This window comes from Condylura cristata, unplaced genomic scaffold (genome assembly GCF_000260355.1).
Source record: "Condylura cristata isolate star-nosed mole 26May11 unplaced genomic scaffold, ConCri1.0 scaffold00014, whole genome shotgun sequence".
In the NCBI taxonomy this organism is placed as follows: domain Eukaryota; kingdom Metazoa; phylum Chordata; class Mammalia; order Eulipotyphla; family Talpidae; genus Condylura; species Condylura cristata.
In genome coordinates this window covers 30109250-30118923 of record NW_004567115.1, presented here as the reverse complement: position 1 = coordinate 30118923, position 9674 = coordinate 30109250, and the positions used below count along the sequence as shown (strand labels likewise).

Genomic DNA, 9674 nt, shown 5'->3' with positions numbered 1-9674 from the left:
TTCCATCCAAGTTGCTGCAAAAGACATGTGTTTCTCTTTTTTGGTTGCTGAGTAATATTCCATTGTATATATGTACCACATCTTTTTTTATCCAGTCATCTACTTTTGGGCATTTGGGCTGCTTCCATGTTTTTCCAATTGTAAATAAAGTAGCAGTAACATTATGTTTTGCTTTTTGCCTCTCATGTATAAAGACTTTCATTATTTGATTGGCTATCTTATGTTGTATAGTCACTAAAAAATTAGCAGAAAGACAATTTACAGAGGAAATAAAAATGTATTTATAAGTTTGGGCTTCGTTATATAGCATGATGGGTGAGGACCTGGCCTTTATTTAGGGGGTTGGGGGGAGGATGCTTCAAATACTTACCTATTGTCAAATATTCAGTTTTTGCTGAGGAGAACCCTCTGCAGAATTTCTTGGATCCAAACATATAGAGAGCTACAATGTTTATTTATCATTAGATTGTAGACTTTAACATAATTTTCTGTTTAGATCTCTCTGCCCCTTTTACTGTGCCCCTGAACCTGGTGCTTCTTTGCTCCTTTTTCTTCTAAAATAAACCTCCTGCAGGGGAAGAGTAGTCTGCTTGTCAGGATTGGCTCTGGGAGGGGATCTGGGAAACTACTTCTATAGACTCAACCAATTCCTGTATTTAGTTCCATGCCTCATTGCGCCTGCTATGGAATCTGGTGTTGCAAATTCTTGATCCTTTTTGATTTTTGCTATGTATATTGGTCTTTTTCTTGTTGGAATTCTCTGTAGTTGCTTGGTACCATTGCCTTGACTCAGTTCTAAATCCTCCATCTGTTTTTCATTTACTAAAAATTTGTTAACCTATTTTGTCTACTGTTTCTGTTGTTTTCTTTTCTAGTTTTTTTATCCTTGTGAGTTTATACTATTATATTCTTTCACTCTCATATTAGTACTTTTAAAAGTCAATAATAAAAATACAAAAACTCAATTTAAATGGATATCTTTGGGCAAAGAAAATTCTTAAAGGTGAAAAAAAGAAAGCAAGAAAAAAGCCACACCTGGCTTTTTATATTTTTCTTATATATAAGAAAACATATATATTCTTCTGTTCACTTGTGTAGAAACTCCTTAATGGAAATACATATACAAATAGGTAGATACTTACATAATAGGTTTGTATGATATATTTTTACTTATAAAGTGAACATTGGATATACTTATATTTAAATACTTATATTTAAATATAATTTCATAATCATACTATTTTAAAGTTTGACAGGGCTACAGTGATCTTTTAGCCAAGGGCAGTTTTCATTTCTCAATGAGAAAACTAACTTAGATATGTTTATTATTTACTTCAAACTTCAAAACCAAGCCTCCCCAGTATTTGTTGCTATAAAATGTTAGACACATGAACAACTTAAAGCTTAAGAACTGTATTTAAAGCCTTTAATACTAGATCTAGAAAAATAGCTTAATGTTTAGAATTGAGTCTTATTAGTAATTTTTCATTGGCATTGCTGTGGAGCCAGGGAGGGTCTAGTTTATCTGACAATTTTGAAAACAAAGCTATAAGTTAACACATAATTTTGTTTATATTACTGGAATGGTACTTAAGTTATTTTGAGTTAATATTGGAAAGCAAAATATTTGTTGTCTCATCCATTTAACCATTTATCTTAATCATTAGCTAGACAGGATCTTGTTTTTATATGACATTGAAAGTAATAACTATTTTTAGTAAAAAAAAAAAATTAAGATTGCATATGAGATTGAGGCCAAGACAAGTAAACTTTTTATCATCTAAGTTAAATCATAAACATGAAACATTTAAGTTCTATTTATGTTTTTTTTTCCGTTTTGTATAGTAAATATGCAAGTATTACCATAACCATATAGGAAACAGTTTAAAGAAGAAAAGAAAAACTACTCAGTTTTATTACTTAAATATTATCAGTTTTCATTTTTTGTGCTTACTCATGCATCTATTTTATTAAATTATGACTACAAATATTTTAATAATGATATAAGTGAATATATTTGTCTAGGTAAAACTTTACTGATATATTTCTAGAAGTATGTTTGCTCTGTCAAAAAGTCAACTTTTTATGACTATTAAATTATTTGTTTCTACAAAGATTATATTGCTACTTTATATAGGTAGTAGCAGTGTGAAGATTTGACTGACTTTGTAATAACTTCCTCAACTTTGATACTTTAATTAATTAACCTTTCTACTCTCAAATTACTGAAGTGAAATGATGATAATGTATTGTTTTACTCTGTACTTTTTTGATGGCTAATGTGGTCATATTCATTTAAAATTTTAGAATTTTCAGCTAGAAAAATTTAATTATACAAGATAGTAAGATGTCTGATTTTTAAAAAAATATTTATGCATACAAGAGCTGGGGTTCAGGTCAGAGGTGCGAGGGTGGGGGAGGTGTGGTGAAAGGATTCAACAGAGACAAAATGGGGAGCAGAACAGGCAGATGGACTGAAATACACTGCTCAGGGGAGCAATGGGTGGGACAGGAGAGGTCTGCCATAAAATGTGGGTCAACTCCTTTGCGTCACCAAGGAGATCCCAAAATGTCTTCTCTTTAGGGAATGTGATGATGAAGGATTAGATAGTTGATCTCTAAAACACTTAAAATAGAAGAAAATTGTTATAATGAATTGTTCCTAGAATTGATTCCTTGAAGAGGCATTTGAAACAATATGGGACAAATTTAAATTGTTCATAAATTGTACAAACCAGTCATTGATACTCTGGAAGACTGTGTTAGAGTTGTTTCTCATATCTTGTCTCTAAAGAAGCCAGTTACATTTAAAAGCTTACTTTAAATAATGCCTCTAAAGTTTTATAAAAACTGTTATACCAAATTTCATCCATTTGCCATTATGTTAGAAATAGTTTTTTTTTTTTATTTAAACTTGTAGAAATGGGACGCCGATCATCTGATACTGAAGAAGAAAGCAGAAGCAAAAGAAAAAAGAAACATCGACGAAGGTCATCTTCAAGTAGTTCTTCAGATAGTAGAACATACAGCCGAAAGAAAGGTGGAAGGAAATCAAGGTCAAAGTCAAGATCTTGGTCCAGAGATCTTCAGCCTCGCTCACATTCTTATGAAAGAAGGTGATGTTAAAGTTCATGTGTCTTGTACTTTAAAACATTTTATAAATTTGAGGATTAAGTTTCACTCAAAAGATTGATTTTGTTTAGCCAGGCCTTCCTATTAATCTGGTGTCCTCATCCTTTGCCTATTCTTTGCAGACAGTTATAAACTGGTGTAGTTCTTAGATTTACTTGTAATATTTGGAAGGATTGTATGCAACTTAATGCAATGTAATTAGCTGGTCCAGTCACCAAAGTATGAATCATTTGTGTTGATTGTTCAAGGGGAATAACATTTAGATTTGTTTCTGTTTGATAGTAGTGAGACATAATAAAAATGAAATAATTCTTTAGAATCTAGATGATTTGTCCTTTATACTCATAACAGAAATATTTTTATGGCCATAATATTTGGATATATTTTATTTCAGACGCAGGCATCGATCAAGCAGTAGCTCTTCTTATGGATCTAGAAGAAAACGAAGTCGAAGTCGTTCAAGGGGTCGAGGGAAATCCTATAGAGTTCAGAGGTCTAGGTCAAAAAGCAGAAAAAGGTATGCCATATTAGATATTTATTACTTTATAATAGGCTGTTCCAAAATTTAGTGACATACAGCAGCAATCATTTTATCACAGTTGTACAATTTTGACTGAACTCTGATGACAGTTTCGCTGGTTTTACTTTGGATCATTCCTGTGGTTGTAACTATTTTTTAGATGTTTGGACCTGGTCCATTGTAGTCCCACGCATATATATGGCATTTGGTGCTGGCTCTGAGCTGTTATCTATGATGCCTTTCTTCCTCTGTGACCTATCCTTCAGCAGCCTAAACAGAGCTTTTCTACATGATGAAGGAAAGAGCAGAAGCTGCAAAATCTCTTAAGTTTCAGCCTGAGAAATAGCCCAGTATGTTACAGAATGAATGTATCCCTACAAAATTTGTATGTTGAAGTCCTAATTCCCAAAGTACTATGTTTAGAGATAGGGTCTTTACAAAGATAATTAAGATTAAGTGAGGTTATAAGGTTAATCCATTAGAACTGGTGGCCTTAGCAGTGTGAGAGAGCTCTCTATGTCTTTGAGCATGCTTCATTTTGAACACCCTAGTGTTCAGAACTATAAGAAAACAAATACCTGTTTTATAAACTATTTTGTGATAGCAGCATGAGCTGACTAATATACAGTACACTCCATTTGCATTTTCTTTCTGTATTCCAGGTCCTCCAGTGGAGGTTAGCTTAAGTGGAGAGAGTTGTGTTTGTTGGGTGATGGTATATTGGTGACAGTACCTTTGTTGCCAATTTGCGGCAGGAATGTAGTGGGGGACATAGCAGTCATGGAGCAGATTTGCAAGGCAAGACTATGTTACTTGAGTAGAAGTTCTTGTGCCATTTATTGAAAGCATCCAGGCTAGTAAAAGCTGATGATGCGACAATGGTATGTGGAATAAAGTTTGGAGGGTGGGGTAGGAATGGGAGACAAAGTTTTTCAAGGGGCAGGGAAGCAGACATCATGACCATATGTCAAGAGACATTTGCGTCAGTAAAGTATTTGATGTTATCACAGGCAGAGTTATCTAGAGACCACCATGGAGATAGTCACGTAATCGGGTCATCAGCAGTCTAGGCGTCCCTGGGCCAGCCTCGTGATATGAGCTATACTCCGTAGGTAGTCTAGGAATGTTCTGCTGTGATTTGTAGATAGCAAATAAATCATAGTTGCTACTAGTAATTGTGCCAGTTCATAGGAACCCACATGGTAGACAATACTGAAGAAGTATTGAGGGACCCGAAGAAGTGGGCATTTAGAAGTTATTGAAGGGTTTTGTGCAGAAGAGTGCTGGGATTAAAAGCAACACTTCAGAATGATCTCTTCCTTTTCTCTGCTTAGTCCTCATATTTATGATTAAACTGTAGTTGTAGGGGTATATTAGACTGATTTTATTATCCAGGCATAACATTTTGTAATTCTACTGATGAGTATGAAATTGGAGAATTAGGTTTCGTTTTTCTAGCCTTGTATTATTTGGGCTTTGCCCCCCGTCCTTTGTATGTATTTCAGGTATAAGCCACTCTGCATTACCTATCTGTTCTTCATAGGTACCTTTGAATTGCTAGCTTTGTTTCTTTTCTTTTTTTTTTTTTGAGCATGCTCTTTCAGTTTATTGTGTTATCTTTGTTTGGTGCAGTCTTCCTACCCATAATGCTCAGCTCTATTTTAATCCCTAACTCTCTTCCTTTTTTCTTTTTTTTTTTTTGAAGATTTTATTGTGCATACAGACTGGGGTGTAGGCCAGAGGCTCAGGGGCGGTGAGAGGCTTCACCAGAGACAGAGTGGGGAACAGAACAGGCAGATGGATGAAGTACACTGCTGAGGGGAGCAGCAGGCGGTCAGGAGAGGTCTGCCACGCCAAGTGGTCACCTCCGGGGCAGGCAGGAATTGGACTCATGCGGAAGTGGCTTTAGCTACTCAGTGCTGTGCTTTAACCTGCTGTGCCACCAGGGAGGGCCCTCTTCTTCCTTAATTGCTTTTTTAGTATTATCTTTTCATATTTAATACATCCTTTCTCACATTCACTTATAGTTCCTGATTTGCAAAAGTTACATTGTGAATAGTATGTTTTTGTTATTTTCATGTATTGTAAACTCTTACAGAAGATTTCTCTTGATGGGCCTCCCTGGTGGTGCAAAGGGTTAAATCTCACCATTATGAAGCTATTGGCAGCCTCTGCAGCTCCAGTTCCATCCCAAGCCAGGGAGCTAACTCACATGGCACAGCAGACTTTGCCTGTCTTGCCATTGCTCCCCTCAGCAGCATATTTGGTAAGATCTGCCTGTTCTGCACCTCAGTGTGTCTCTGGTGAATCCTCTTGCCCCTCCACCCCAACACCTTGGGCCTTTACCCCAGTTCTTGTATGCACAGGTAAATAAAAAAAAAAAAAAAAAAAGAATTCTCTTGATACCTAGCGTAATGCCTTGCTTAGTAAACATGTTTTGATTATTGAGTGAGTGATTAATTGAGAAAATGAAGTTAGGTGGATAGCTGATTTTTGTAGTAAGGAAAAGTTTTATTGATTTGTAGAAGGAAAGCTTTATTTTAGATGTATTGATTTATCTAAAAAGAGGCGGGTTACCAGAAATCAACTTCATTTGAAATTTCCTATCAGTGGGAACAAAAATAATAATCCATGCTTTTGTGTGTTGTGTGGTCTTCATTGTTTAAGAGTATTTTTACTACATTGTACCACTCCATCAGAGATTGATTAGGAAAACAGAAGCCACTCAATTCCATGTAAGGGTTTTAGCAAAGGCAATTAAAGGCTTTGATAACCTTTGGAAGGGCTCAGGGAATTAAGGAAACTGTCACTAATTATTTTAGCCTGTAGCATGGAAACTGGTTGTTTTCTCAGAAGTCATTGGAAATCTTTAAGAACCTCTTCCTTTGTAGCACTGTAGTGGGTGGTTCTCAAGCAACTATTCACTGGGAACCTGCTTCTCTGCCCAAGTGTCTACTGACATACAGCTGCCTCCAGAGAAGACTCTGGCAATGTCCTTAATTTCTTTTCACTTGCAATGGAAGGAAGACCTTAAAAGAAGGGGCAGTGATGTCTACTCAGCAGCAGACAATCCAGCGTACATTCATTTTGTAATGTGAGTTTGTAGTTCTGTCAGGCTGTAATATAGGGTAATAACCTCTATTCTGTATGTGGGGAAACAAACTCAGAGGTTTGTTGGAAACAATAACTTCTTACTCCTTGCCTCAGTTCTTCCACATTTAACTGCAATAACTGAGGAATCTGGAGATGCTGATTTTAAGAGATTATATTGTTCTGGTCCTGTATACTATGTATGATATTTTGGAAAATACTTTTTTAGGAATTTATACTTCAAATTGTAAACTCATTGAGTTTCTATGTTAATTCTTGTTTAACAAGAAAATTGAAAAATGCTTTCCTTGAATAGCTTAATCAAGTCTTTAAATAGAGAAGAGTGTGTTGAGATTTTGTTTTAATGAGTTGTATGAACTATTTATTTGTGTGTGTATCTTGTTAGATATGTGATTTGCAAATATTTTCTCCCATTGCACAGGTTGGCTTTTTGTTGATTTCCTTTGCTGTGCAGAATCTTTTTATTTATTTTCATTTATATGCTTTTGTTAGAAATAGTTATGTAAGTACAGTAAATTTTAGTGACACTGTATGTCATTACTATGAATAACATTAGTTTATTATAAAAGAGACATGGGATTATTTACCTGATGAAAGATTTCAAAATTTCAGTGGAATGGGCAGCTTCATGTGGTGCCTTGTTAGTGATGATTTTGGTTTACATACTTTCCAAGAATGTCACCATCTCTATAAGAAATAATCCTTGTTGTCTGGAACTATTTTGGTGCTTCCTTATTCTGGAGAAGAAATTTATCTCCAACTTTCACACTGACTAGTTCAATCTCCACCCCTTCACCCCCACATTAGAGCCTGATCTTTTAGCTTTTGCTTGTAATAATTTTCCTAAGATATTTGTAGAAGCATAATGCTTCCTTTAGTTGCCATTTCATCAACTCTATTAAACTAATATGCGATCAAAGACAGGAGGAACCTTTCTTTTTTTCTTGTTAAGATTTCATTTATTCATGCATACAGAACTGGGTACAAGCCAGAGGTGCAGTGGTGATGAGAGGGTTCACCAGAGGCAGAGCAGGGAGCAGAACAGGCAGATTGACAAAGTACACTGCTGAGGGAAGCAGCAGGTGAGATAGGAGAGGTCTGCCGCACCATGTGGGTCACCTCCCTTGTCAGGGATCAAACTCTTGGTAAAGCCACTGCAGTGAACTTCATGGTGCTGCCCTATAGCCCATTGCACCACTAGGGAGTGCCCAGGAAAAACCTTTCTAAATGCCTGTTCTGCTGTGACTTCTGGCAACTGCAGTTTGTACTCTGTTTTTGCTCTGCCACTACAAGGAGAGACCCCTTTAGCCTTCAGAACACATGAATCTGCAGGTTTTTAATTTGATATATATAATCTCACTTGTTGATTTTGCTTTTGTTATCTTTACTTTTGGTACACATCCAAAAAGTCATTGCCAAGACTGATGTCAAGATTTTCTCATATTTCCTCCTAGGACTTTTAGGATTTCAGGTCTTACATTCAAGTCTCAATTTCATTTGAGTTGACTTTTCGTGTATGGTGTAAGATGGGGTCCAGTTTCAATCTTTGCTTATGGCTATCCAATTTTCCTGTCACCACTTATTGAAGTCGTCACTCTTGCCATTGTGTGATCTTGATTCCTTTGTTGTAAATTACTTGACCATCTATCAGTTTATCTGGGCTTATTTCTAGGCTTTTTATTTTGTTCCATTGACCTGTGTATGTGTTTTCATGCTAGTACCATACTGTTTTGATGACTTTATTACATAATTTGAGACAAGGAAGTATACCACCTCAGCTTTGTTCTTCTTTTTCAAGATTGTTTTGGCTACTTGGAGTGTTTTGTGGTTCCAATATACATTTTAGGATTTTTAAAATTTCTGCAAAAAAATTGGGAATTTTGATAGGATTTGCTTTGAATTTGTTCAAAGCTTTGGTAGTCAAGGCATTTTAGCAATATTAAGTCTTCCTAAACTGTGGATATGGTATGTCATTCCATTTATTTGTCATTTTTTTTTTAAAATGCACTTATTTGTGCATATAGAGCTGGAATACAGGCCAGAGGTGCAGGGACTGGAGAGGATTCACCAGAGACAGAGTGGGGAGCAGAACAGGCATATCAACAAAGTACACTGCTGAGGGGAGCAGCGGGCAGATCAGGAGGGGTCTGCCTCTGCCATGTGGGTCACCCTTGGAGTGGGCAGGGTTCGAACTCATGCTGAAGTGACTTTAGCTTCTTAGTACTGTGCTTTAACCCTTGCACCAACAGGGAGGGTCCTATTTGTCATTTTTAATGCATTGAAGTTTTCAAGTTCAGCATGTACATCTTTTGCTTCCTTGGTTAAGTTTTATTCCTAACATTTTATTCCTTTTGATGCTATTATAAATGGGATTGTTTTCTTAATTGGACTGTTCATTGTTAGTGTAAAAAATGCAACTTATTGAGTGCTGATTCTGTAACCTGCAACTTTATTGAATTTATTAGTTCTAGGTTTTTTTTTTTGGTTTGGAAAGTTAATGTTTCTATGTTATTAACTTTTTCCTTTCTGATTTATATGCCTTTTATTTCTTTTCTTTATCAAATTACTCTGAATAGAAATTTTAGTACTATGTTGAGTCAGAGTGGTTAATGTAGGCATTTTTGTGTTGTTCCTGATCTTTCATTGATGAGAGTATGTAACCTATAAACCTTCATATTTGAGCTTTATTATGTGGTGATAATTTACTTCTACTCCTAAATTTTAATCATGAAAAGTTGTTGAATTTTGTCAAAACATTTTTCTACATCAATTAAATTATAATGTGATTTTTGCCCTTCATTCTGTTACATGCTATGTTGCATTTATTGATCTTTATATATTTGGTGATCCTTGCATTCAAGGGATAAAATTCCATTTGGTTATGGGTATATACTTGTTTTAATGCACTGCT

At 35.5% G+C, this 9674-nt stretch overlaps 1 protein-coding gene across 1 annotated transcript in view; it reads left to right on the top strand.

Annotated features, from left to right (window-relative positions):
• Nucleotides 1-9674, top strand: part of RSRC1 (arginine/serine-rich coiled-coil 1) — a 298814-nt gene that overhangs the window by 5351 nt on the left and 283789 nt on the right. The window contains exons 2-3 of the mRNA XM_012724996.1: nt 2921-3116; nt 3527-3649. Of these exons, the coding sequence (XP_012580450.1) occupies nt 2923-3116; nt 3527-3649 (317 nt within the window). The 5' untranslated portion in view covers nt 2921-2922. The remainder of the gene's footprint in view (nt 1-2920; nt 3117-3526; nt 3650-9674) is intronic.